The sequence below is a fragment of the Scyliorhinus canicula genome, chromosome 20 (assembly GCF_902713615.1).
Source record: "Scyliorhinus canicula chromosome 20, sScyCan1.1, whole genome shotgun sequence".
NCBI classification, from domain to species: Eukaryota; Metazoa; Chordata; class Chondrichthyes; order Carcharhiniformes; family Scyliorhinidae; genus Scyliorhinus; species Scyliorhinus canicula.
The window spans coordinates 4,330,111-4,356,470 of NC_052165.1; the positions used below are offsets into that span (position 1 = coordinate 4,330,111).

Consider the following 26,360-nt stretch of genomic DNA (forward strand, 5'->3'; position numbering starts at 1 on the left):
CCCCTTTCAGTGACCTGTTGCTATTAATGGACCTTCATGCTGGTTTAAGCTTCAGGCTCAGACTGAAGGTTGGCCCACACACCTCCTCTAAACTTCCACCCACACACCTTAAACTTATGTTTCCTAGCAATTGACATTTTTTATTAATAATAATAATAACCGTTTATTGTCACAAGTACAAAGTTACTGTGAAAAGCCCCTAGTCGCCAAATGAAAGATTTTTTATATATTACTGTCAGTATGCACTCAGTCTTTAACTCATACCATACAGCATTTATAATTTAAAAGAAGTGCTTGCAATAAAGTTCCGGTCATGATTTATATATTTACAGGCAAAATGGTGGCCATTCAGAGTTCAGTCTCTTTATCACCTTCCAGCTTGTTGGACAACTCCGAGAGGGTTTCTAGACAAACAAAGTCTCCTTAAGCACAACTTCCGGGTGAGGAAGAGTTAGAATATTCCGGTTGTAGGCTGAGACTTTACCTGCTCACCTTCTTCATCATCAAGGGTACAGGAATATCCCAAAGGGAACGCCAATATGGAACGGTGGGAGTAAGTAAGTCTGCGAATTGAGTACTGGCTTAGAGAACATCAAAATAGTAAAAGCAGCCGGGCCGAATGGTTCAATTATAAAGTTATAATTTAACAACCCAAACGCACCTCCAGCTTCACTGATACCCGGCAGTGAGGAATTCCGAGCAATGAGGAATTCCGGCAGTGAGGAATTCCCAGCAATGAGGAATTCCCAGCAATGAGGAATTCCCAGCAATGAGGAATTCCATGCAATGCGGCTTTCCCGGCAATGCCGAATTGCGGCAATGTGGAATTCCGGGCAATACGGTGTTCCGGCAATGAGGAATTCCGGGCAACATGAAATTCCGGCAATGAGGAATTCCGGCAATGCGGAATTCTGAGCAGTGAGGAATTCCCGGCAATGAGGGACCCCTGGCAATAAGGGATTCCCGAAATGAGGAATTCTGGGCAATGAGGAATTCCAGAATGAGGAATTCTGAGCAATGGGGAATTCCCAGAATCAGAGATTCCCGCAATGAGGAATTATGAGCAATTCCGAGCAATGCGGAATTCCGGCAATGAGGAATTCCGGCAATAAGAAATTCCAGGCAGTGCGGAATTCCCGGCAATGAGGAATTCCGGCAATGCTGAATTCCCGGCAACGAGGAATTCCCGGCAACGAGGAATTCCGAGCAATGAGCAATTCCCGGCAATGTGGAATTTCCGGCAATGTGGAATTCCGGGCAATGAGGAATTCCCGGCAAATCGGAATTCCAAGCAGTGAGGAATTCCCAGCAATGAGGGATTCCCGGCAATAAGGGATTCCCGGCAATAAGGGATTCTGGGCAAAGAGGAATTCCAGAATAATGGACAATTCTGATCAATTGGGAATTCCCAAAATCAGGGATTCCCGGAATGAGGAATTATGAGCAATTCTGAGCAATGCGGAATTTCGGTAATGAGGATTTCTGAGTTTCTACAATGCTCTCCTACACGAGTTCTAAATTAAGGCAGTGATGGAGAATGTGACACATATGACATCACCATTTATGCATTAAGAGCCACAGAGTCATACAGACCCTTCGGCCCACCATGTCTATGTTGCCCATCAAATACTAACCAACACTAACCCCATTTACCAGCACTTGGTCCATAGCCTACTCTGCCTTGCCGATGTAAGCGCTCGTTCAGATGCTTCTTAAATGTTGTGAGAGTTCCTGTCTCCACCACCCTCTCAGGTAGCACACGCCATATTTCCGTCTGGGTGAAAAAATGCCTCCTCAGCTCCCCTCTAAACTTTAAATTCCTCACCTTAAATCTATCCTTCTGGTCTTAGACACCTCTGTCATGAAGGAAAGATTCTTATGATCATCCCTTCACAGCTCCAGGGTCCCAGGTTCGATTCCCGGCTGGGGTCACTGTCTGTGTGGAGTTTGCACGTTCTCCCCGTATCTGCGTGGGTTTCCTCCGGGTGCTCCGGTTTCCTCCCACAAGTCCTGAAAGATGTGCTGTTAGATGAATTGGACATTCTGAATTCTCCCTCTGTGTACCCGAACAGGCGCCGGAATGTGGCGACTAGGGGCTTTTCACGGTAACTTCATTGCAGTGTTAATGTCAGCCTACTTGTGACACTAATAATGATTATCTATGATTGGCATAATTTTGTATTCCTTTATCAGATGCCCCCTCAGCTTCCTGTGCTCCAGAGAAACCCAGCCTTTCCCGCCTCTCCCAATAGCTGAAACGTTCCCTCCCAGGCAACATCCTGGTGAATCTCCTCTGCACCCCATTGGGCGGCTACAATCTGGCAAAGCCTCCGGTCCTGACGGCGTCCCAGCCGAGTTTTATAAAAGGTTCACGCTGCAGCTCACATCTTTATTAATGGACATGTTTAATGATTCACTACCCAGGGGTTCACTACCCCTGACCCTCATTCAAACTTCAATTCTCTGCTCCTCAAAAGGGACAAGGACCCAGTGGAATGTGGGTCAACCGACCTATCCCAGAGTATGGACGTTAAGCTGCTGCTGGGTAAGCTCCTAGTGTCCCGGCTGGAGTCGTCTCCCAGTTCGAAGATCTGTCTTCCTGCAGTTAGTGCTTATCACCTTTACTGGAAAATCACATGGCAAGCACAAATGGAGGAAAGCAACTGCTTCCCCACCTAATTCCTGCCTCCGTTATGCTTAAAAATGGGTAGAGGTTGGACAGTGAACCGAGGCGCATACTTTCAATTATAAGCTAGGAGATACAGGGCTAATATTTCACTTTGATGAATTATTTTGGCTGTCATGGCAACTACCTTACTATGTCAGACAATATGTATGAACTACCTTCAATGTTTAAAAGTAAACAAAGAGTAAACATTTGAAATTGCAAACGCATAATTTATATTTATTGATGATTTCATGACATAATGTTGGAAGAAATTCTCCGAAGTTAACACTTCAGAAACTATGACTGATTAAGACCATTCACGGTTTAGCAAGTTGACGAACAGACACACAGCAGGATTGGGACTTGGGCGTTGCATTTTCCCCAGGGAGTGAGTGTCAAAAATATTTTGTCTCACTGCTTAGAGGAGAACAGGTGAGCTAAAGATTGCTGGTTGTAAAAGAAAGTCCAGAATGTCAGAGGGAGTGCGGTAGAAACTTCAGAGAGTCGTGAACACTGCCCAGTCCATCACACAAACCCCCGCCTCCCATCCATTGACTCCATCTACACCTCCCGCTGCCTGGGGAAAGCGGGCAGCATAATCAAGGATCCCTCCCACCCGGCTTACTCACTCTCCCAACTTCTTCCACCGGGCAGGAGATACAGAAGTCTGAGAACACGCACGAACAGACTTAAAAACAGCTTCTTCCCCGCTGTCACCAGACTCCTAAATGACCCTCTTATGGACTGACCTCATTAACACTACACCCTGTATGCTTCAACCGATGCCGGTGTTATCTAGTTACATTGTGTACCTTGTGTTGCCCTATTATGTATTTTCTTTTATTTCCACTTCTTCTCATGTACTTAATGATCCGTTGAGCTGCTCGCAGAAAAATACTTTTCACTGGACCTCGGTACACGTTACAATAAACCAATCCAATCCTAGGCTACTGACTACAGGAGCTGAAAACACTCATTAGTTCAAGCAGCATCTTGAGATAGGGAAGCCATGTTAATCGTGGGAATTTTACCAGGTTCATGCAAGCATGTTTGGAGAGACTGGGGGGTTGGGGGGTGGTTATAAGTGTGAGAAGCAGAATTGGAGAAAATCTCATCAGACTGGTTTGCCATGCAAACCACTTCTTGCAGCTTTTCAGAGGTGGGCTGAATTTGAGAGTTTAATGTTGACAGCCTGCCCGGCAGTAACGGGAAACCAGTTAAGGTGGAGGATTAGACAATTAACAGCATTCTTTTCACCAACGTTTCAATTTTCCCATCATCAGACGGACCCCATGCTGTGTCAGCACCATGGTCTCTCAGAGGAGGAGACTGCATAGTGTCAGGACGAAGCAGCAAAGTGTTCAAGGCTTTCCAACATTTAACAGCAAAACAGCCGCAGCTGATATCTTCTGCCGGCAGAGGTTTGTCATTGTGTGAGGAGCTCCTAGAGATTGAAATTTCCGATAGTGATGGGGATGATGGCCACTCACACCAGATTGACCGTGGCTCCGCTCTATCTCTCCCGTTCCTGCTGCGTCCGTCTCAGCGGCTCTCTTGCTGCAGACACAGTGAAAGATGCTGGTCACCTTTGCAATGGGACCATTGAATCGACACTCTGCCTCCCCCTAACTGGACAGTAATTTTGGGAAGCGGATTCTTAAATGCCCACTTTTTGGAAAATTGAATCGGAAAAATGTTGCTGTTGTGAAGTCTCAGCGCAGAAAACTGTGCCCAATGTTTCATGTTGTTGACTTCCCAGTTCTGATAAAAGCTCAAAGTGAAATGTTAATGCTCTCCACAGATGCTGTCTGATTCGCTGAGTATTTCAGGAACGTATGAATTAGGAGGAGAAGGCCACTCGGCCCCTCGAGCCTACTCCACCATTCAATAAGATCACAGCTGATCTGATTGTAACCTCAATCCCAATTCCTGCCGAACTCCGATAACCTTTCACCGCCTTGTTAATCAAGAATCTATTTAATTCTGCCTTTTAAATATTCAAGGACTCTGCCTCCAGCGCCTTTTGAGGAAGAGAGTTCCAAAGACTCGGGATCCTCAGCAAGAATATTTCTCCTAATCTGTCTTAAATGAACGACTCCTTGTTCTCGATTCTCCCACAAGAGGAAACATCCTTTCCACATCCACCCTGTCAATACTCCTCAGGATCTTAAAGGTTTCGATCAAGTTGCCTCTCATTCTTCGAACCTCCAGTGGATACAAAAAATAACCTGTCCAACCTTTCCTCATAAGACAACCCACCCATTCTAGGCATTAGTCTGGGAAACTGTCTCTGAACTCCTTCTAACGTATCTTTCCTTATCTTTTGAAAATGAATTTAAAGTGCTCAATTCTATTTTCTCCATTTGAGGGGCAATTTAGCGTGGCCAATCCACCTACCTTGCACATCGTTGGGTTGTGGGGGTGAAACCCACGTAGACACAGAGAAAACGTCCAAACTCCACACGGACAGTGACCCAGGGCCGGGATCGAACCTGGGACCTCAGCGCTGTGAGGCAGCAGTGCTAACCATGGGGCCACCGTGCCACTCATACATCTTTCCTTAAATAAGGAGACCAATACATAGAACATAGAACATAGAACAGTACAGCACAGAACAGGCCCTTCGGCCCTCGATGTTGTGCCGAACAATGATCACCCCACTTAAACCCACGTAACCCAACAATCCCCCCATTAACCTTACACTACGGGCAATTTAGCATGGCCAATCCACCTAACCCGCACATCTTTGGACTGTACACAATACTCCAGATGTGATCTCACCAATGACCTATACAACTGAAGTATAAGCAATTAATTCCCTTCACAATAAACGATAATTCAGTTAGCTTTCATAATTACTCGCTGTACCTATATACCAGCCTTTGTGATCTATTCACAGCATGGTAGCATGGTGGTTAGCATAAATGCTTCACAGCTCCAGGGTCCCAGGTTCGATTCCCGGCTGGGTCACTGTCTGTGCGGAGTCTGCACGTCCTCCCCGTGGGTGCGTGGGTTTCCTCCGGGTGCTCCGGTTTCCTCCCACAGTCCAAAGATGTGCGGGTTAGGTGGATTGGCCATGCTAAATTGCCCTTAGTGTCCTAGAAAGTAAGGTTAGGGGGGGGGGGAGTGTTGTAGGGTTACGGGTATAGGGTGGATACGTGGGTTTGAGTAGGGTGATCATTGCTTGGCACAACATCGAGGGCCGAAGGGCCTGTTCTGTGCTGTACTGTTCTATATTCTAAGACACCCTCAGAGCTTTGCAATCTCTCACCATAACAAGCTTCTTTTTTATTCTTCCTGTCAAAATAGGCAATTTCACATTTTCCCACATTATACACCATTTGCCAGATTTTTGCCCACTCACTTAACCTACCTAGTGGGCAGCACGGTAGCACAGTGGTTAGCACTGTTGCTTCATAGCTCCAGGGTCCCAGGTTCGATTCCCGGCTTGAGTCACAGTCTGTGTGGAGTCTGCACGTTCTCCTCGTGTCTGCGTGGGTTTCCTCCGGGTGCTCCGGTTTCCTCCCACAAGTCCTGAAAGATGTTCTGTCAGGTGATTTGGACATTCTGAATTCTCCCTCTGTGTACCCGAACAGACGCCGGAATATGGCGACTAGGAGCTTTTCACAGTAACTTCACTGCAGTGATAATGCAAGCCAACTTGTAACAATAAAGATTATGATTATTATGTCCGTTTGTAGCCTGCTTACGTGCGCTTCACAATTTGCTTTCCTATCTATCTTTATGTCCTCAGTAATCTTAGCAACCATACCTTCAATCGCTTCATCCAAGTCATTTATATAAATTGTAAAAAGGTGAGGCCCCAGCACTGATCCCTGTGGCACACCTCGTATCCTGCCACTTATGCCAACTCTGTTTCCTGTTAGCTAGTCGATATTCAATCCATGTCAATATGTTATTCCCTACTTAATCAGCTTTCATTTTTCACAATAACCTATGATGTGACACCTGCTGCAAATCTAAGTACAATACATTCATCTGTTCCCCTTTAACCACATTTTGACGGGTGGTAGACCTGCACATGGAAACGTTACTGCTCCTTGCCTACTTGGCACTAATGATTAGTTAATATCTGAATTCAGGCTCAAGAACGTGAAAACGCGCACTAAGAAAAACATCCGCACTTATAAACTCTGATGTTAGGATCTGGACAGAATGGACACAAAACACTATCAAATCTCATTAATATGGAGTAAGACTCAGTGAATGTTCAGAAAAAATATATTTTCTTAATTAGTGGTAAATCTGAATTCCACTTAATTACTGCCAGGCAAAGCCTCAGACTAGTTAGGATGTATAAGCAGTCCTTCCGAGACAAAGTTCAGAAGTGCAAAAAACATACTGTCACTCTACGTTACATTAAAGTGACATCAACCACGTTAAATAATACAAGTCCAATAAAAAACTATCTGATTAATTAGGTGTTAAACAATCCATATTATGTACTCATTAAGAAAAAGATGGTATAGATGCCAACTTCAGAAAGTTTGACCTCTTCTTCGAGAATTACTTTTCAAATTAATTATTTGCAATACCTTTGCAACAAGTAGAAGTACATAAGATTGGAGAGTGGAGTTTGGGGGAAAAATACTAAAAGAACATTTCTCTGGATTTTATTATGTCAGTTAGTTGAAACTGTCTACTATCTGTGTGTTTAGAATGTACTTGAATTTCTTGGCTCACCTGTAGATGGAGAAATCACATCTAAAAAACTAGTTGACTGAGGGGGAGACTGCAGCACCTCAATAATTCCTGTACCTTACCCAGGGTCTGTTCTATTCCGGCACACTCGTGTTGTGCAGGCAGATCATTGGTTAACCAGAGAATTAAGTCATCTGCCTCCACTTGGTTGAATTATTTCAAAGCATTAAACTGTAAGTGGAAGCTCGTTCTGAACAACAACAGATTTACATTTACAAACAACTTTCATAAGCTTGAAGTAAGTTTCCTAACGTCAATGTTGACATATTTAAATGTGTTGAATAAACCATATATTTAGTATTATGCTTCGAGTCATTAATTTTAATTTATAAAAGATCAATACTGCACCTGGTTCAAACTCATTCTACATTTTTTATGCATTCAAGGAAAATCAGCGTCGCTGGCTAGGCCAGCATTTATTGCCCATCTCTAATTACCCCTGAGAAGGTGATGCTGAGCTGCCACCTGGAATCACTACAGTCCATGTTGTGTAGGTACACCCACTGTGCTGTTAGGGAGGGAGTTCCAGGATTTTGACCCAGCGACAGTGAAGGAACGGAGATATATTTTCTAGTCAGGATGGTGAGTGACTTAGAGGGGGAACTTCCAGGTGGTGGGGTTCCCATGTATTTACTGCCTTTGTCCTTCTAGATGGTAGTGGTCTTGGGCACTCGACTACAGGAGTGTCTCCAGTTTTTCCAGAGTTCAAAACCTTTAACTAGTTAGTGATGAATGCAAATCTGGAGCATCCATTACCCATAAGCCACACATATTGACTGATTTTAATTTTAAGGATGGTTGAGTGGCAAACACAAATCAGATGGCGAGCAGAGGATGTTCTGAGATTCAGATTAAGGGACATAATTGGACAGAATTATAAAAAAATAATTAACAACATCAAAAACTTCAGAATGCCTTGAAGTTTTCTTTTTAGTTGTTCTTGGGATTTGAGTGTGACCATTTATTCGGGGCCAGTGTTTATTACCCATCCCTAAACCCCCTTGAAAAGGTGGTGATGATTCAACTACAACTACTGTGGCTTGCTGGGCTAAATCAGAGGGCAGTTAAGAGTTAACCATATTGGTTTTGTTCTGGGGACACATGTGGGCCAGAATAGATAAGGATGGCAGTTTTCATTCCCTGTAAGACATGAGTGAAACAGTTGGGTTTTTACGACAATCCACTAATTCCATGATTGTTACGAATGAAACCAGAATTTTATTCAGGATTTATTAAGTGTAAATTCCTCTAAATGCGATGGTCGGATTTGAACTCACGCCCCTGAAGGATCTGGCTGGGACTCTGGATCCAGTACCATTGCCACTATGCTGCCACCCCAGTGTAGGAACTAAGTGTGGTGCCTTCGAGGATGTTGGAGGGGAAGAAAATAAATAAATGGGAACAAATAATGAAACAAATACTGAGCCACTGAGGAGATTCCACAATCTTCCATGATCATGACAAATTATCACCATTGTTTTCCTCTGGTATCAATCTCAGTTCAGGTGATTTGGATCCCCTTTCTTGGGATTATCAAGTATTTCAGAAAAGATATTATGACGTGCAGTTTTGAATTAAGTTCAATTTTTCTTCTAGACATTCTTTAACAGTTAAATAACATTTATGTTTTCAGGGAAGATGATTAAAAGCATAACTCCATAAATATGCGTAAATATCAGAAGTTTTGCAAATGTCAAACATCTATTTTTCATTTTAAAAATGCTTCTAATAGGCTGTCAACTACATGGTCCCCAAGCACCTTTAACTTAGCCACTCTCTCTATTCCTTCTTTCTGCACAAGGCCAACTTTCAGACTCGGCTTTTTAAATGTTATGGGCATGAGAGGGGTAAAATAAAATGCTCTCCAACATGTAGATTTAAACCAACCCGTTAAAACCTTAATCACTTGGCCAGGCCAAGAATTGAAACAACTGATATTCGCACCTCAAAGTTTTGAACGTTCGAGCAACAGGAATTTCGGAAGTGGCTATGGTGGAGAAATTAGCTTCTGTAATAGTGTTCCTTTCTTTAAACTTACGTGAATTCAATTTGTTTTTAAAATTCATTATTTTTTGCCAAACACTTTCTGTTGAAACCTCGTTAAAGAAATCCTACTCTGAACTTTGCTGATGTGACCACAATCAAAACATTCTCCTGTTTACTCGACTAAGTAGATGGGGCTGATATGGATGGAGAACGGCTTCCTCAACGTACCTATCATCTACAAAATTGACAATTGCTACCCGATTGGTTCCTCATCCACTCAAGTGCAGGCAAGCCTCTATGTATTTTTTTGCACAAATATTATTTTTTGGTGTTTCATGAATTTGTTATCTGAACTTTTATATTTATAAAAGCTGTCATTTCATCAAGTGAAAAGTTACAATCTGTACAGACAGTAAAATGTTGCATGAGATTAAAAAACGTTGGCACTAATAGAATCTAGTATAAAGCAGTCCAGATTTGGGTTAACCAGCCACTGTTCTTGAAGTAGTTAAAGAGAGGCCTAGAGGACCGACCCACTGCTTAAAACTGTTTAATTAGTTTCATGACCTCTGCTCCCAACAGTGATGTTTTTATTTGAACACAAACAGAAGTACAAGTATCACACATGTGAAATATTCAACTATCATTTGCAATGTATAACGTTTTTTATAAATGCATGGGGCCTCACTTAGTATCATTACAATGTGCCATGTTCCAAATTATTTTAATCCTCAGACTAAAATTCTAGTTCTTCTGTAAAACACGAACACTTCACATTAAATGTTGCTTGTTTTCACACAGGTGGGGGGATTTTAGTAATGTGCAGTTACCATGAAAATCACAGAACATTTCCAGAAATATTTTGTATGCACATCTGATTTTCTATAGAGGAATTCAAAAACAGCAAAGACTTTTTAAAAAAATGATACATTATATTTGAATTGTATTAGAAGTGCTTTAAATTCTTACACCGGCTGGATTGTACAGGGTAGCATGCCAATTAATGGTGTTAATCTCTGGTGGTATCTCTGTAATAAGAACTAGAAAGCAAGTCTTGACTTTTTTAGCTCTAATTTTGTTTTCTACAATCACTTCTCCGACTGCACAGTGCCAACTGCATTCCCTTTATATATACACATAGTCTGTCAAACAATAAGTGTATTCTATTAAACAATTAAAGCTCCAATTCGACTGATCGCTCTGTGACCCTCCCAACACCTGCCCGCGAGTTGCAACCCTGAGTTTTAAAACCCTGGTCCAGGTCATTAATGTATAATCAGGAAGAACAAGCTTCCTAACACTGGCTTCCCTGGTGAACTCCACTACAAACTTTCCTCCAATCTGAAAAACAACCATGTGTCACTACTCTCTGTTTCCTGTCACTCAGTCAATTTCTTATCCAAATCCTACTTTCCCTCTTATTCCATGAGCTCAAATTTTGCTCACGACTCTGTTCAATGGCACCGTATTTATTGTCTTTTTAAAATCCATGTACAAAGAGGCCCTTATCAATTTTACTATTACTTCCTCAAAAAACTCCAGCAAGTTAATTAAGTATGAGTTTTTCCTTATTGAGTCCATGCTATCTTCCCTTAATTATCCTGCACTTATCTAAGTGACTACTGATGTTGTCCCAAACTATTGTTTCCTGAAGTTTCCCTACCACTGAGGTCAAACTGTCTGGCCTGTAGTTGCTGGAATTATCCTTGCAACAAGGGTGTACCATTTGCAATTCTCCAGTCCTCTGGCACCACCTCTGTGTCTAAGGAAGCATGGAAGATTATCAGTGTCTCTGCAATTTGTATTCTCACCTCCCTCAGTATCCTTGGAGCACCTCATCTGGTCTTGGTACTGTATCAATTTTAAGTAAAGATTGCATTTCTAAAGCCTCCTCGTTCTTAATTGTACATTCATCCAGTTTACCAGTTACTGTCTTTCACCCTGGCCTGACCAGCATCTTCTTCCTTTGTAAAGGCACATGCAACGTACATATTTAATACCCCTGCTTTCTCCTGCCTCCACGCACAGGTTCCCCTTCTGCCCTAATCAGCCCTACTCTTTTGCCACCCGTTTATTATTTATATGCTTATAGAAGACCTTTTATGTTAGCTGCCAGTTTCTTTTCATGCTCTCTCCTTGCTTTTTCTATTAGTTTTTTCACTTCCCCGCTGGTCCTTCTATATTCAGCCACATTCTCCATTTCATTTTCCACCTGACATCTGTCATACACATACTTCTTCCTTTTCATCTTCATCTCTATCTGTCTCGTCATCCAGGGCACTCTGGATTTATTTGTCCTACCTTTCCCCTTCAGGGAACGCACAATGAAATGAAATGAAATGAAAATCACTCATTGTCACAAGTAGACTGCAAATGAAGTTACTGTGAAAAGCCCCTAGTCACCACATTCCGGAGCCTGTTCGGGGAGGCTGTTATGGGAATTGAATCGTGCTGCTGACCTGCCTTGGTCTCCTTTCAAAGCCAGCGATTTAGCCCTGTGCTAAACAGCCTCTGCATTGCCTGAATAATTGTTCTTTGAACGTGACCCATTGTTCAGCCAATATCTTTCCTGCCAACATTCGATTCCAACTCACTCGACCCAGGTGCATTGTCATCCCAAAGTTGGCTTTCCCCTGAATTAATTATCCCTGCTCTAGTTTGTTCCTTGTCCTTTTCCATGGCCAAACTAAACCTTATGCTACAACGCTCTCGCATTGATAATTGTTCCACTTGGGCCAATTCATTCCCCAGAACCAGGTTCCACAAGCCTTCCCTCTCACTGGACCAGAAACATACTGTAGAAAATGACCTTAAACGCTCTCCAGGAACTCTCAACCCTCGGGTCTCTCTGCACTATTCCTATTCCGGTCTGTACTTAGATGATTGAAGTCTCCCATTATAATTATTCTATAATTCTTGCACATCGTTCTGATTTCTTTGCAAATTTGTTTCTCTACATCACTGCCACCAATTGGTAGTCTGTACACTACACCGACCTATGATATTGCACCCTTTTCAATCTGGACCTCTCTGGAACATCCTCCCCCCCCCAGCTCTGTAATGTCATCTTTAATCAATATCGCCATTCGTTCAACTCTCCCCGCCCTACTTTACTCCCTTTCCTGTCTCTCCTAAACACCTTGTACCCAGGAATATTTAATACCCAGTCCTGCCCTTCCTTCAGCCAAGCCTCTGTTCTCTCAATAACATCATTATTCCATTTGTCAACCTGTGCCTGTAGTTTAATCGATCTTATCAACCCCGCCGTGCATTCACACACATGCACATTAACCCTGATTTCGGCTCTTTTACTTCCCCCTTACTCTGACCCCCATCTAATGACTTCCTATTGCGTACTCCAGTTCTATCAAACTCTCCAAGTATTCTATTGACCTTGGCCTTTATTGGTAGAGGGATTGAGTTCCGGAGCCATGAGGTCATGTTGCAGCTGTACAAAACTCTGGTACGGCCGCATTTGGAGTATTGCGTACAGTTCTGGTCGCCTCATTATAGGAAGGACGTAGAAGCTTTGGAACGGGTGCAGAGGAGATTTACCAGGATGTTGCCTGGTATGGAGGGAAAATCTTATGAGGAAAGGCTGATGGACTTGAGGTTGTTTTCGTTAGAGAGAAGAAGGTTAAGAGGTGACTTAATAGAGGCATACAAAATGATCAGAGGGTTAGATAGGGTGGACAGTGAGAGCCTTCTCCCGCGGATGGAGGTGGCTAGCACGAGGGGACATAGCCTTAAATTGAGGGGTAATAGATATAGGACAGAGGTCAGAGGTAGGTTTTTTACGCAAAGAGTGGTGAGGCCGTGGAATGCCCTACCTGCAACAGTAGTGAACTCGCCAACATTGAGGGCATTTAAAAGTTTATTGGACAAGCATATGGATGATAATGGCATAGTGTAGGTTAGATGGCCTTTAGTTTTTGACTTCCCATGTCGGTGCAACATCGTGGGCCGAAGGGCCTGTACTGCGCTGTATCGTTCTATGTTCTATGAAACTTCTCCGATACATCATCCTCATCAGTTCACACTTCTCCACTTCCCACTGCCAATTGTTCTCCTCGGAATTTTCCCTCAGGATCCCATCCCCCTGCCATTGTAGTATAAACCCTCCCCGGTGGCACTAGCAAACCTCCCACATGGATACTAATCCCAGTCCTGTTAATGTGCAATCCAATCTTCTTGCAAGACACAAAAGAATGAGGAAAGTGGATTCCATGTCAAAGGAGACATGATCAGAGGGTTGGTTGAAATAATAAGATTGTCGTGAGAAATGTATACGGATGATGTAACGTTGTGTTTTGTATATAAAATGAAAATGTGCTGAATAAAAATATACTTTTTTTAAAGGGTAAGATGGTAAAAGAGGAGAGGGACTTGGGAAAAGAATGATGGAATGACATCTCGGAGTATGAACAAGAGGGTGGGAAAGAGTCCAGAAGTGGATGGAATTAGGAGGAATAGAAAGTTCAGGCAGCAAAGGGGTTATATGTTCGACGAGGTATAGAGAAAGAGAAAGTGAAGAAGCCACAGAAGACTTCAAGACATGGATTAGAATTTAAATCGCAAGTCATTGGTAGTGGAAGAGGGTGAGTTGGAGGTGGGTTGGGGTGGGGGGGGGGGGGGGGGTCAGAATGGTGAAAACAATCAGCAGAATTTTCACTGTTCTGGTATTTATGCCAATGGGGGGGTTGGATTGGAAGTCAGCAATAACAGCATTCTAATAATCAAATCTAGGTGATATAGGCAGGAGGATTTCACCAATGGATTGCACAGGTGATGTTACGGAATTGAAAGTAGGCGAGCTTTGTGGAGTGTAAGTAAGGTTGATCACTCACATTGGGATCAAACAGCATGTCAAGGTTAAAGTCTGGTTCACTTTGAGACAGTGGCTGGCGGGCGGGCGGGTGGGTGGGTGGGCGGGCATTTATATAGCACCTTCCCTGACCAGCAAATATCGCAAAGCACTGTGTAGCCAATACTGAGGAGCAGCCACTGTGGTGATGTAGGAAACAGCAGCTAACTGCCACAAACGGCCAGGTAGTAATGGCTGGATAAACTGTTTATTGTGATGGTGACTGAGAGATAAATATTGGCTTGGGCACCAGGAATTTTCTGTGAGACAGTGCCACAGGAGCTTTAACGGTCATCTGAAAACAATGTTGTTCCTGTCTCAGAATTACAAAGACAATCAGCAGAGTGGGTGGGTCTAGCCTCTAAACCAGCTCTTTACTTGCTCCAAAAGCCAATTCAAATTGAAACAAATGCTTGGTCTCCACAAAAGAGACTTTCTGGATCCAAACTGAGAACAGACATCACACCTGATCATTCCTTGATCTTAGCCACTTTTACGTTTACCCCAGGGTGCTAACAGAGCCCTGGTTTGGGGGGGGGGGGGGGGGGAAGAGTCAAGACAGTCAAGGCAGCCAGACTGTGCAATGCCAGCAGAGTGATAGAGGTGTTAGAGAGGTTGCCCCCTGCTCCATCTGTAGGTCAGGAGCATGTGGATGCAGGTATGAAAATTTGAAGCAAATACAGAAGAGCCTGGAATGAAAAGGAAATGCAGAATGTACCTGTAATGCAGGTCTGCCTCCTTCGCTTGGGCTGGGCTGTCCCTTGCATTTTACTTTCCTTGTTGGGAGCCACTGGATGACCAGAGTAACTGTCCACTGGAGTCTCTTGCAGTTCACATAAGTGTTTCCTCCTGTTGATCATAAGGCTCCTGTAAAAAGCTGGGACATCTTGGCATTTCAGTTCTTCCCATTCCAGGGTCCCTTCCGATGGGACTTCCCTACCAAAGTCATAATTCCACTTTCGTCCGGCAGCTTCAACATTTGCCCGGAGTAAATGCTGAAAATCCTGCTGTAACTGCTCGTGGTCAACAGGGCCGAACAGATTCCTCCGGACCTGGCCAGCTTTGCTCTTCAGGTCAATTTGCAGATTCTCTTCTTCAGCGTGTAAACCCATCATGGTGTCCCTGGATAGAACAATAAAACAGAAAGGAAACAACTTTTAGATCAAAATGGGAGCATCACAGAAATCCCAGAGAAATCAGAAAAATCCCAGATAAATGCCACAGAAATAACACAGGAATCCCATAGAAATCACACAAATAACAGAAATCCCAGAAATCACATAGAAATCCCACAGAAATCACAATGACAGAAATCCCAAAGAAATCAGTGACAGAAATCCCAGAAAAATCCCACAGAAATCACAGTGACAGAAATCCCAAAGAAATAACACAGAAATCCCATAGAAATCACACAAATAACAGAAATCCCAGAAATCACATAGAAATCCCATAGAGATCACACAAAGTGACAAAAACCCAAAGAAATCACATAGAAATAACGCAGAAATCCCATAGAAATCCCACAAATCGCATAAAAGTCCCACAGAACTCCCACTGCAATGACCCTTCCGTCAGCGGAATGTCCAGGGTCACTTTCCCTTTTGGTAAAATCAGGTCAGTTACATGACATCAGCTCCCAGCACAACTCAAAAGGGAATTGGCAGAAAGCTGCCCACCTCCAGCTACTCCCAGCCCCGGCTGACAGGGAGGATGAACTGCAGCCTGTTGTTTGTGGTGATGTTGAAGCAGCCTGAGAGCAGCGACTGTGGACGGGCTCCAGGTGTAACTGGGCTGCGAACGGCACCCTGCTCCCAGCCCAGCCCCCCAGCAGCTCAGCCCCACAGCCCAGCCCAGCTCAGCCCCCCAGCAGCTCAGCCCCACAGCCTTAGCCCAGCCCCCCAGCACAGCTCAGCCCCCCAGCGCAGCCCAGCCCCACAGCCTTAGCCCAGCCCCCCAGCACAGCCCAGCCCCCCAGCACAGCCCAGCCCAGCTCCACAGCCTTAGCTCAGCCCCCCAGCACAGCACAGCCCCACAGCCTTAGCTCAGCCCCCCAGCCTTAGCTCAGCCCCCCAGCACAGCCCAGCCCCACAGCCTTAGCTCAGCCCCACAGCCCAGCCCAGCTCAGCCCCAGCCCCCCAGCAGCTCAGCCCCACAGCCTTAGCCCAGCCCCCCAGCACAGCTCAGCCCCCCAGCACAGCTCAGCCCCCCAGCGCAGCCCAGCCCCCCAGCCCAGCCCAGCCCCCCAGCCCAGCCCCACAGCCTCAGCCCAGCCCCCCAGCACAGCTCAGCCCCCCAGCCCAGCCCCACAGCCTCAGCCCAGCCCCCCAGCACAGCTCAGCCCCCCAGCCCAGCAGCCCCACAGCCTTAGCCCAGCCCCCCAGCCTTAGCTCAGCCCCACAGCCTTAGCTCAGCCCCACAGCCCAGCCCAGCCCCACAGACTTAGCCCAGCCCCCCAGCACAGCTCAGCCCCACAGCGCAGCACAGCCCAGACTCTTGCCTCCTCCGAGCCGCGATTCCCCGCCAGCGGGTCAGTGGCGCTAAGTGTCATTAACTGAAGGTTGTGCAATAATCGCATTCCTCACTCTGCAGGCAGTATTGCTCCTTACACACACACACACACACAACCGCAAAGCCAGTGACGCACCGAGCCTCACTCTCTGGGCTGACTTTCCAAATAACCCCCAAGGTGCCCAATTCAGGAGAGACAGACTGAGAGAGAGAGACAGGGAGAGAGAGAGAAGTTACAGAGAGTGTGAGAGAGAGTGAGACAGAGCGAGAAACAGTCAGACAGAGAGTGAGAGAGACAGGGAGAGAAAGACAGAGAGAGAGAGTGAGACAGGGAGAGAGTAAGAGACAGAAAGACTGACAGAGAGTGAGAGACAGGGGGCAGAGACGGGGGATTGACAAAGTTCAGATAAACTGCAGCAGCTCCACAGACGCCCTCCCCCCCCTCCGTCCGTCCGTCCGTCTATTATTGCACACAGAATGCAGCCCCCCCTCCCCCCCCCAAGCCTCTTTTAAAACAGATATTTAGATTATTGATATGGTTCAGAAGCCGCAGAAGCGACCCCAGTTCCATTTTCAGACAGCCAGGAAATCCCCACCAGCTCTTGGCCACATTTCAAGTTAGCCAGGGGAGATAGATATAGGACAGATGTCAGAGGTAGGTTCTTTACTCATAGAGTAGTAAGGGTGTGGAATGCCCTGCCTGCAACAGTAGTGGACTCACCAACATTAAGGGCATTCAAATGGTCATTGGATAGACATATGGACGATAAGGGAATAGTGTAGATGGGCTTTAGAATGGTTTCGCAGGTCGGCGCAACATCGAGGGCCGAAGGGCCTGTACTGCGCTGTAATGTTCTATGTTTATGATCTATGTTCAAACTAGCAGAATGTTCTCTCCTGTAACTTCTGAATTCCTCACTCCTCTCTGCTGTTTGACTTGAAGCCACTTGTCCATTAATCATCCATGGATCAAAAATGATAACGACAAAAAAATGAAACAAGGGAATAAACATGAAGGACCATTGCAACAGCTAAAACAATTGGCTTCAGTTCTGCCGCATTAAATTGTGGGAAATTTCAGCTTAAACAAGTATTACTATTGGGCAGGCAGTTGAAAAATGCAACAACATTGGGGTAGATGAAGAGGCAGATCGACCAGGTGCTTTAACACACAATCTGATTTAGACTTTAGGATCATAGTTGCCAAAAAGCAATGCATGAATAGTAAGAGCAGATGGTATTTTGGGATGCACTGCAGATGTGAGTATGGGAGAATAAACCACTTAAGAAGATGTAAGGCAGGATTTTCAGGCACAGCTAAGGTCATTAATGGAAGTGTACTGGGCCTGAAAACACCAGGAACAGCCAGCATGCTGGTTTCCAACCCTATCCCGGTGCTGTTTCAAGGTGGTTTGGGGGCTGGCAGGACTTAGGGCAGGCAGTCAATTAGGCTCATTGAGCACCTGGGAAAAGGTTAGTTTAAATGGTCTACTGAAATTTGGCAGCTGTCGTCTGATTTCCTGATTTGTGGGACACAGTTTGACTGCCTGGGTGTGGGCACCCACCACCAGGCTCAGGGACCAGCGTGTCACGGCCTCAGGCCCTCTGTGCCTGCCTGGGTGGGTATGCAGTGAAAGGCTACTGTGTAGAGGGGCTTCCCACTTCCTAACCTCACAGCAGTGGCCTGGCTGCTTTCCTTATTTTTTATTTACATTTTTAAATCCCATTGAGTGACATTTCCCTCGGGGTGGGTTCAGGATCCAGAAACAGGCCCAACTCCCATTTCCCACACCCAGAGTGAAACTTTAGCTCGTAATGTTTTCAAATCAAGAAACTGAGTACCTTGGCGTCGGACTGGAGAGGAGAGATATTGAAGTGGCCGGGTCTCATTGCCATGGTCAGGGTAGAAAGAAGATAAAGGAGTAATGAAGACTTTGTGGAAGATGACTGCAGAACACAGACAAGTGCTAAAAAACTGCATATAGTTTGTGATAGTGACACAGATAAGAGCCTTTTACCAGAAATGGTTTCTATGCAACAAACTACACATAAAATGCAAGGGAACATCACAAGGGCTTTGCCAACTGAACACACAATATCACAACTCAAGTATCGTGAACAAAGCGTACTGCAATAAATTACACCCAGTGGGACGAAATATAGGAGGTCTCACAAGTGCATTGTAAACTACATATTGTGCACTGATAATTTACTACATATATATATACACACACACATATGCAATATACTACATTTCTCCATTACATACTGCAGATAAATTGTAGATGGTCACAGTAGAAAGTTGCAAACTCACAAATACAATACACTAAAGTGTTGGGAACTACACAGAACACATTGTAATAACACATAGCAACTATATTGAATAAAAATGTTAGAACTTAAGTGTGTTACTGTTACAACATACTGGACAAGTGCGCGGTCAATTCTGGCCCCACTCCCGGAGTCACAACACAAGTAAGTTAACTAATAATTCTTATAAAAATACCCAAAGTCTTTGGCCCTTGTCTGCCCAATAATTACAGTCACCAGGTTTGTAAGTTAATACACAATTACTGTTTATAACAAAATCTACAGTGAAATATGCAGCAAATAGTTAGTTAAATATTAATACGTATCTAACTCCTACTTTAACTAGCCCCCACCCTCTACACACACGACACAGAGGAGTGGAAAGGGGGGAAACATAAGTGAAAGAAAATAGTCTTTGCTTCAGATGTAGGTTCCTTGTATGCTTCACGGTAAGCTTGTAAATCAGTCTTTGTTTTACACCCTGTACTTGTTTTCCTGCAGGTTTTAAAAGCACCGTAGTCACATCTTCCCTGGAGAGGCAGAAACTTGCTTTCCTCAAGCCTTTCTTTCCGTTCATTGTGGTATCTTCAAACCTCTGTAGGTTAGGAAAGGGAGTACTCACAGGCTGCAGGCCCTCAGGAGAAAGATAGTTGATTCACACCAGCTTTTCTGGGGAGAGTTAGCAGATTCTGTGTTTTGCCTGCACATCCTGTAATAGTTCTACTGTAACCAGATTCATCCCAGATTTCTGCTAGTTCAGAAACACACCCTCTCTGGAGAAGAATGGAGAGAGACTCCCCAGGTGAGCAGTTCCACCCCCAGTTAATTCAAAAAATAGGTTTCAATGTGATCAAAGTTGACCATCCCGTCAGACTCTGTGGCATCAAAATGTAACCAATGTTTGATAATGGGAGCTGCCTGTATGTGCTCCTCCAGGGAGGGCAGTACTGTACAGGCACAGGGACTGTGTACAGCTCCAGTGTATATGCCCAGCCAGATAGTTCACTCCAAATCTCCACCTCCCTCTCTCCCTTTTCCACCCTAGATCCTAAAGCAATGAAAAAGAAGTTTGTGTTAATGAAAAAAAAACCCTCGCTATGTATTTAGGATTGCCCCGAACACACAATTCATCACAAACTCTGCCACTGCTGCATTTAGTTAAGGAGCTGTTTCACCGCCCGGGCTGCTTCTTTCTCTCCCTGTGCAGCTTGCAGGGCGGCCACATTGTGTTTATTTTGCCCAATCACCTTCCACACGTGCAATAGACACGTGAGAGTGAGACAGAGAGTGAGCAGTCGCTCCTGGAACCTGGTCCCCATCCAGTGTCAACAGAGAAGGGCAAGGGGGAAAACAGTTGTGCAATTCCACAATCACTAGTCCGTGTGTCTGAGTGCACGTATTTCCATTCACATACAGGATGCTAGCTTTCCTGGTAAACCCCACGCCCCGTGCTGTCCTAGTTAAATGTTGCAATTGTTGTCCTGCAGTGTGTCGGTATGAAACGTTCAGCTGGGGCGTGAGCAGCCAGTAACTTTTACACCAGTGAGATTGACGGGAACGCTAATGGTTTTAGCCGAAATGGGAATATTGCATTGCTGCAGATCCCGAGCACTGCATTAACCAGGAAATCTGTCATTACTCAACAAGTTTCATATTAAACAATTAAAAAGGTCCCCTTTCCCTTTTAAAGGAAGAAAAGTTTTTTAACTGGTACAATTATTTGTATAAAACTTATCTCTTCAGAATAATTTCTGGTGGGGGAACCATGTGATTTATAGCATTAAAATATGCCGAATTTTCCATGTTTACAAAGGTGGCATTTTCTGGGTCTTTTAACCCCCACTTTATATCGCGACGCGAAGGTCTTAATGAAATGCAGGAAAAATGGTGTTAAATTGAAGATATTATCTCGCAACAGAGTATAAAATGTTCTCAGTGTATTTAAAAATCTTGCATAATGTGCATGATGCTGCCTAATACGTGCATGGCAACAAATACATAAATCACAACCATAACAGAACATATCTCGGCCTGGATTTTGCCTCTATGTTCACCGTGATTACTTCCCAAGACTAACAGCAACTTCTGAAGTCTACACGTGTGCAATGTAGGAATCCAGAAGTTGCTGTTCCTGATTCTATGTTTCACCATTGCTTGCAATGTTGAAGTCTCCGTAGATGGAATCACTGAACCACTAGTAATTTCCCCTTTAATGCTGTAATATTGCTGTTAAAACCCCCTGAAAATGTAGGCCATGTTAATGAGGTGTAACTGTAATTGTAAATTGTAAAAATTGTAATTTTAAGCTAAATCATAAATGCCAGAGAGACTTCGCCTGGAAAACAATGTGTGTAATGTCCCATTTTTCCATTGATTTCAATTTTTCATGGAATCATAGAATTTACAGTGCAGAAGGAGGTCATTCGGCCCATCGAGTCTGCACCAGCCCTTGGAAAGAGCACCCACACCTTCACCCTACCTCAGGAACCCCACCCAACCTTTTTGGACACTAAAGCCAATCCACCTAACCTGCACATCTTTGGGCTGTGGGAGGAAACCGGAGCACCCGGAGGAAACCCACGCACACACGGGGAGAACGTGCAGACTCCACACGGACAGTAACCCAAGCCGGGAATCGAACCTGGGACCCTGGAGCTGTGAAGCGACAGTGCTAACCACTGTGCTACTGTGCTGCCCTACAGATACTTTTTGAGGGACAGGCAAGGCATTCCCTGTATACCCTGGATAGCATTATCATGGATGAGGAGGAAGAGAAACAAAGCTGGATGGAGCAGCATTGAGCCAGGTAGTGCTTAAGGAGGTTATAAGAGGGCCTTTCTAAGGAGTTGCACTTCATCAAAGAGGTAATAATACGAACAGATGGCTTCTGAGTGAATGCCTACCCCTGTTTCCATGAATAATGACACTCCTAAGAGTGGGTGTTACAGCAGATGAACGATACAACTTGGCACATTGTTTTACTGCTTGCTCACTGGAAGGACTCTTGGTCTCTCACTGGGTTTATATTTGTCACCAGGGCAGATTTGGGTGACGACAGAATGCTTCAATTTGGCTTATCACAAATTGCTGTAGCTTGTTGCACTGTCCACAGTTTTTCTATTCAATCTGGACTGGATGAAGAATTCACTGAAGTGGGTTTGTTTCTCCAGATGTGCTGCCTGCCGAGCTGAGTATTTTTGTTTCCTGCTTTTAGTTCAGATTTCCAGCAGCATTTTACTTTATTTCTCTTCCAGGAATGCCAACGTAGAACCATAGAATAGAATCCCTCCAGTGCAGAAGGAGGCCATTCGGCCCATCGAGTCTGCACCGACCCTCTGAAAGAGCACTCCATCCAGGCCCAAACCCCGCCTTATCCCTGTAACTGCACCTAACTGTTGGACACTAAGGGGCAATATATCACGGCCAATCCACCTAACCTGCACATCTTTGGACTGTGGGAGGAAACCGGAGCACCCGGAGGAAACCCTCGCAGACACGGGGAGAACGTGCAGACTCCGCACAGACAGTGACCCAAGCCGGAATCGAACCCAGGTCTCTGTTGCTGTGAGGCAGCAGTGCTAACCACTGTGCCGCCGTGCTGTTCACACAATTGCACAACACAATTTACCCTTTTCACATCACAACAGTGATTCCTTCACACCCAACTTCACCATCAATCCACTACTCATCCTTCACCTTGATGACACTTGATGTCCTATTTGAGGGCACTAATAATCATTCACTGAGATAATAAATTAGCACCAAATATGAATACCTTTTTCCTGTATAAATATAACCACTATGAATAACAAATTGGCATGTTAGTGCACATTCTGATTTATTGCTATGAAGTTTGATGTGATAGAAGTCACCCATGTAATGATATGTATATATGCGTACAAGTAAAAGGTCAGTTATTACATCTCAGTGTAATACAAACACTAGAGGGCACCACTAGTTCCCAGTATAAATATAAGAACTCAGGGAATCTTGGGTAGTCAGTTAAGTGTCAGCAGAAGAAAGAGATTGATCACAGCTCAGGGACTAGTTAAGATTGGATAGAAGTAGCGTATAGTTCATTAGTTATTACTTAATCATAGATTACTTTATTAATAGTTATAGTTATGTGGAGTGTGCAAACTCAATATAATTTAATCATTATTCAGTAAATCAGTTTTGCTTTCAGTTAGAGATTGGTGGTTTTTTTTATAATCACATCATCAGACCATTCTGGATTACGAAGTAAAGAGTAACGATATATTACCACAAAACGTAATATAACAAACCTATTTCATTTTTAACACAGTGTTCCTCCGGATGGCCAAGAGTGCCTTTCTGTCTCCTATTTCTTTTTTTTAATACATTTTTTTATTCTCCTTTTTCACATGTTCATCAAAATTTGCAACAATACACAATCAACAATAACAACATATTCAATGGCAAGCCCCCAGCCAACAATCCCCTCATCCCATCCAACCTCAAACAGCCCCCAACATACTGAATACAAAACACCAATGAAAAATCATCATCAATAACTGATACATTCCAATCCACCCCGACTCCACCCCCCCCCCCCCCCCACCCCTAATTTAGATGTAATCCAATTCATGAAAATGCATGATGAACCAGGCCCATGAGTGGTAGAACCATTGCATCCTCCCCCTCAACTCGAAGTTTACTTTCTCGAGCGTTAAGAACTCCAGCAGATCCCCCCGCCACACCAAGGCACAGGGTGGGGAAGCCAACCTCCACTCCAACAGAATCTGCCGTTGGACGTTTAGCGAGGCGAAGGCCAAGACATCAGCCTCCGCACCCGCTTCCAACCCCGGCTGATCCGACACCCCGAATTCTAGAAGACCCGGTTCGAGACTCACATGTACCACCTTTGAGATTACCTTAAAGACCTCCCTCCAATACCCCTCCAGTTTTGGACAGGACCAAAACATATGAATGTGATTAATGGGCCCCCCCCCACACCATTCACAAATATCCTCCAGCCCCTCAAAAAGTCGGCTCAGCCTCGCCCTTGTGAGGTGCGCCCTATACACCACCTTCAACTGTATCAGCCCCAACCTTGCGCACAAAGTTGACCCATTCACCCTCTGCAGCACCTCACACCATGACCTCACCTCAATATCCTCCCCCAACTCTTCCTCCCACTTTGCCTTAATCCTCTCTAGTGATACCTTATCTTCCCCCAGAATCACCCCATAATTTGCTGACACTATCCCCACTACACACTTCCTACTTAAACTGAAATACCACACCTGAAAAGCAACCACAATATGCTCACCCCTCACTGTCTTTAAGTTCACTAAGTCCATCCAATAGATAGACTTTAAGGACTTAAAGGTATACTGCTTTGGATACTGTCGGGGGAATAGCCTATCAGGGGAAAACAGCAGCAGCCAGAGCTGTGGCACCACGGCTGGCTCTGATGTTCAGCAGGGAGGGTCAAAGTGCAGAAGAGTAATAGTCATAGGGGACTCTATAGTCAGGGGCACAAATAGGCGCTTCTATGGACATGAAAGAGACTCCAGGATGGTATGTTGCCTCCCTGGTGCCAGGGTCCAGGATGTCTCCGAACGGGTCGCGGGCATCCTGAAGGGGGAGGGCAAACAGGCAGAGGTCGTTGTACATATTGGTACTAATGACATAGGCAGGAAGGGGCATGAGGTCCTGCAGCAGGAGTTCAGGGAGCTAGGCAGAAAGTTAAAAGACAGGACCTCTAGGTTTGGAATCTCAGGATTACTCCCTGTGCCACGTGCCAGTGAGGCTAGAAATAGGAAGATAGAGACGTGTTGGGCATCTTGAAAAATATTAAGGTAGATAAGTCCCCAGGGCCTGATGGGATCTACCCCAGAATACTGAAGGAGGCTAGAAAGGAAATTGCTGAGGTCTTGACGGAAATCTTTGGATCCTCACTGTCTTCAGATAATGTCCCGGAGGACTAGAGAATAGCCAATATTGTTCCTTTGTTTAAGAAGGGTAGCAAGGATAATCCAGGGAACTACAGGCCGGTGAGCCTTACGTCAGTAGTAGAGAAATTACTGGAGAGAATTCTTTGAGACAGGATCTACTCCCATTTGGAAGCAAATGGACGTATTAGTGAGAGGCAGCATGGTTTTGTGAAGGGGAGGTCGTGTCTCACTAACTTGATAGAGTTTTTCGAGGAGGTCACAAAGATTATTGATGCAGGTAGGGCAGTGGATGTTGTCTATGTGGACTTCAGTAAGGCCTTTGACAAGGTCCCTCATGGTCGACTGGTACAAAAGGTGAAGTCACACGGGATCAGGGGTGAGCTGGCAACGTGGATACAGAACTGGCTAGGTCATAGAAGGCAGAGAGTCGCAATGGAATTTTCTGATTGGAGGGCTGTGACTACAGTAGTAGTGTTCCGCAGGGATCAGTGCTGGGACCTTTGCTGTTCATAGTATATATAAATGATTTGGAGGAAAATGTAACTGGTCTGATTAGTAAGTTTGCAGACGACACAAAGGTTGGTGGAATTGCGAATAGCGATGAGGACTGTCAGAGGATACAGTTGGATTTAGATCGTTTGGAGACTTGGGCGGAGAGATGGCAGATTGAGTTTAATCCGGACAAATGTGAGGTCATGCATTTTGGAAGGTCTAATGCAGGTAGGGAATATACAGTGAATGGAAGAACCCTCAAGAGTATTGACAGTCAGAGAGATCTAGGTGTACAGGTCCACAGGTCACTGAAAGGGGCAACACAGGTGGAGAAGGTAGTCAAGAAGGCATACGGCATGCTTGCCTTCATTGGCCGGGGCATTGAGTATAAAAATTGGCAAGTCATGTTGCAGCTGTATAGAACCTTAGTTAGGCCACACTTGGAGTATAGTGTTCAATTCTGGTCGCCACACTACCAGAAGGATGTGGAGGCTTTAGAGAGGGTGCAGAAGAGATTTATCAGGATGTTGCCTGGTATGGAGGGCATTAGCTATGAGGAGAGGTTGAATAAACTTGGTTTGTTCTCACTGGAACGATGGAGGTTGAGGGGCGACCTGATAGAGGTCTACACAATTATGAGGGGCATAGACAGAGTGGATAGTCAGAGGCTTTTTCCCAGGGTAGAGGAGTCAATTACTAGAGGGCATAGGTTTAAGGTGCGAGGGGCAAGGTTTAGAGGAGATGTACGAGGCAAGTATTTTACACAGAGGGTAGTGGGTGCCTGGAACTCGCTGCCGGAGGAGGTGGTGGAAGCAGGGACGATAGTGATGTTTAAGGGGCATCTTGACAAATACATGAATAGGATGGGAATAGAGGGATACGGACCCCG

At 44.8% G+C, this 26,360-nt stretch overlaps 1 protein-coding gene across 5 annotated transcripts in view; it reads right to left on the bottom strand.

The window, feature by feature from the left end:
- Window positions 1-26,360, bottom strand: part of LOC119955253 (cyclin-dependent kinase inhibitor 1-like) — a 134,716-nt gene that overhangs the window by 16,690 nt on the left and 91,666 nt on the right. For 2 of the 5 annotated variants that reach the window (XM_038781289.1, XM_038781293.1), the window contains exon 2: window positions 14,959-15,362. In XM_038781289.1, the coding sequence (XP_038637217.1) occupies window positions 14,959-15,362 (404 nt within the window). Of the gene's footprint in view, window positions 1-14,958; window positions 15,363-15,916; window positions 16,051-16,884; window positions 16,950-20,182; window positions 20,219-26,360 lie in introns of those variants that run through there. The other 3 variants (XM_038781294.1, XM_038781292.1, XM_038781291.1) reach the window with 3 other exon arrangements.